A 2,547-nucleotide genomic window follows, 5' to 3' on the forward strand; every position below is an offset into this window, starting at 1 on the left:
GCTATTTTTTGGTTGCAGCCGTCGTTGTTTGGCGGGTCCGGGCTGGGGATTCGAACCCGGCCACCTTAGGTGTACGTGGCTGGCGCCTTAGCCAGTTGAGCTATAGGCACTGAGCCAGTTTCACCTCTTATTAAGATACAAAGGGAATATGGCTACTATTAACAAATAGCAAGTACTTTCACTCAAAATAATGATAAATATATTTGGTATATAAAGTGGCAAATTATAAAATGCAGAACAGTCCAAAAATAGTTCTGGAATGGCTAATAATTTTTATTTAATTTTGTAAAGGTAAAAAGCATAGGCAGTAACTTTTACTAGTCAGTAAAAAGCAATTCTACCAATCCACTGGTAATTAATATATACTAAACAGAGTTGGAAAGCACTTTACTGAAAGCAAAATATTTAGAGAAAATAGACATTTATACAAAATTATAAAATGCTTGCAGTAAGAATAAGTGCATTTCAAGGAAAGCACAAACTTATTTTAATTTATAGAGCCAGTTAAACCCTTAAAAAATTTTAAGTGGAACTTGAAATATGCAAAAATGTATAAACATTCTACAAAAGATGGTCATTCTTTTCCTGAGTGCACTAAAGCTATGAAACGTAGGTGACAAGGGAAGGCAGAGGCTGGGAACTCTTTCAGGGACATTTCCTTTCTACACACTGCTTCCCTCCTTCTTCATACTCTTGTTTGGAAATCCACATCTGTTGAAAGGTGCCCTGTAAAATGGAAAGAAATACAATCATGCCGTACTTATCAGAAAATACTTTTCCTCTTAATATCTTTATTTTCACAACTCCTAAACTTTGAAGAACTTGTTTAAGAGTCCTCCTCCCCAAAGAAGTACTCCATTTCTCTTATTTCTAGCATCCAGAACCATTCAAAGACACTATCAAGAGTTGCCTTTAAGGTCAGAAAGAATATTAAATCCCTTAATAGCTGTATAGGATTTAGAAAAGAGCTGGCCAGGAAGACTGAGGGTTTAGCTCTGATGGCTTGGTGCCAACTTAAGGTACTGACAGAAATCACTGGAAGGCTTGAGTACTTAGTGACTTTTACTTTGTGCTCTGAAGTAATGAAGAAATGCTCTGAGTCTAGGGTACAAAAAAGTACAAGACTTTTTCTCCTCATTCAAAGCAGACAATCAGTGCAGTGACATGTTAGACCCCTCCCCAAGATTTCACCATATGCCCCAAGAACCAATTCCTGACTTCCTGTACCTCACCGAACAGACTGGGAAACAGAGAACTTGAGAAGGAACATGCCTTGTAGGTAAGTCCTCAGTGCAAATGGGGGCATTATTAGACAAGGCATGCACATTAACATATTTCCATATCTGAGAAAGGAAACTGAAATGAGGCTGAAACGCCCACTAAATATGGTAAAGTGGCATTTTGTTGTACAAGAACATATAAAACTGGTAATTCTCATCAGGTCCTCCATTCATTTATTTGGTAGTTATAAAATCAGAAGATAAATGAAGCACTGGAATTATTTTTAGTATTTTTACTATGTTTAGTATAATTCAGTAAGAATATAGAGTTTTGCAAAGGAGCTCATCTACTAACCAAAGAAGCTAGAATGGAGCCACCAATCCACGAACTAAACCTCCGTTCCACTGTTGTATTATTTGCAATCAGCTTCAACCGCATACTCTAAAATACACAGGGGAGAACATGCATTAGTGTAATGATACAACTGATGACTCTGGAAATTCAATTTTGACAAAGACTTACTGACTCTCTGTCATTCAAACTCTGATAGATTAAACATGGTAATTCTGAAATAGGCTAAACGCATAGGTTAGAAAGATTTTTTAAGTACTTTGAATATGGCTTTTAATATACAGTATTCGATAAGAAAATAAACCATATAAACTTTAGAAAACTGCATACTGAAGGATGTATTCACAATATGTAGCTTATAAAGCAAACCTGTTCTTGACACTACCAATCAGGTACTATGCTATATATATATATATAGGTTCATTTCATTCAACATGTGACATTAATTATTCCAGGCTGCTTCCTGTTAGTCCTCCACCCTCTGCCAACTGTTTCCTTTCTAGGTCTTTATGCTTACACCCCTCCTATCCGAGTTCATTCTCGCCCTTAACAAATCAATATACAGCTATCAGATCTCAAGTTAAGTTTTTTATTCATTCTGCTTCCCTCCCAAGTTAGTGCTTCTGTTTTGAACTCAAAACTCTCTCTTTATATACATAATTTTTGACTCAGTACTATCCTCCACCTCACTTCCTATATCAAGAGGTTTTTTTTTCCTCTACATAGGAATGTGTCTCTGATGATAGTTACCAAATTGCAAATATCTTTCAATATTTTATTCTACTTATGAACATGTAGTTTTGAGCCTTTTTTCATAATGAAATAAATGTGTGTGTGGCGAGGGTAGAGTATGGGATGTGGGTGGAGTGCTGGAGACTGGAGGGGTGAACATGGGTTTTTTGTAGGTAAGGAAGATCATGTCTATTAATTACAGTGGAATTTTTTTCCTTGTTTCAATTTTTTTTTTTTTTTTTT

At 36.0% G+C, this 2,547-nt stretch overlaps 1 protein-coding gene across 1 annotated transcript in view; it reads right to left on the bottom strand.

Moving 5' to 3' along the window:
• Positions 1 to 248: 248 nt before the first annotated feature.
• Positions 249 to 2,547, bottom strand: part of ACTL6A (actin like 6A) — a 23,431-nt gene continuing 21,132 nt past the window's right edge. The window contains exons 13-14 of the mRNA XM_003794277.2: positions 1,576 to 1,662; positions 249 to 726 (exon numbers count right to left, since the gene is read on the bottom strand). Of these exons, the coding sequence (XP_003794325.1) occupies positions 646 to 726; positions 1,576 to 1,662 (168 nt within the window). The 3' untranslated portion in view covers positions 249 to 645. The remainder of the gene's footprint in view (positions 727 to 1,575; positions 1,663 to 2,547) is intronic.

This window comes from Otolemur garnettii, unplaced genomic scaffold, assembly GCF_000181295.1.
Source record: "Otolemur garnettii isolate 467f Iridium unplaced genomic scaffold, OtoGar3 scaffold00078, whole genome shotgun sequence".
In the NCBI taxonomy this organism is placed as follows: Eukaryota; Metazoa; Chordata; class Mammalia; order Primates; family Galagidae; genus Otolemur; species Otolemur garnettii.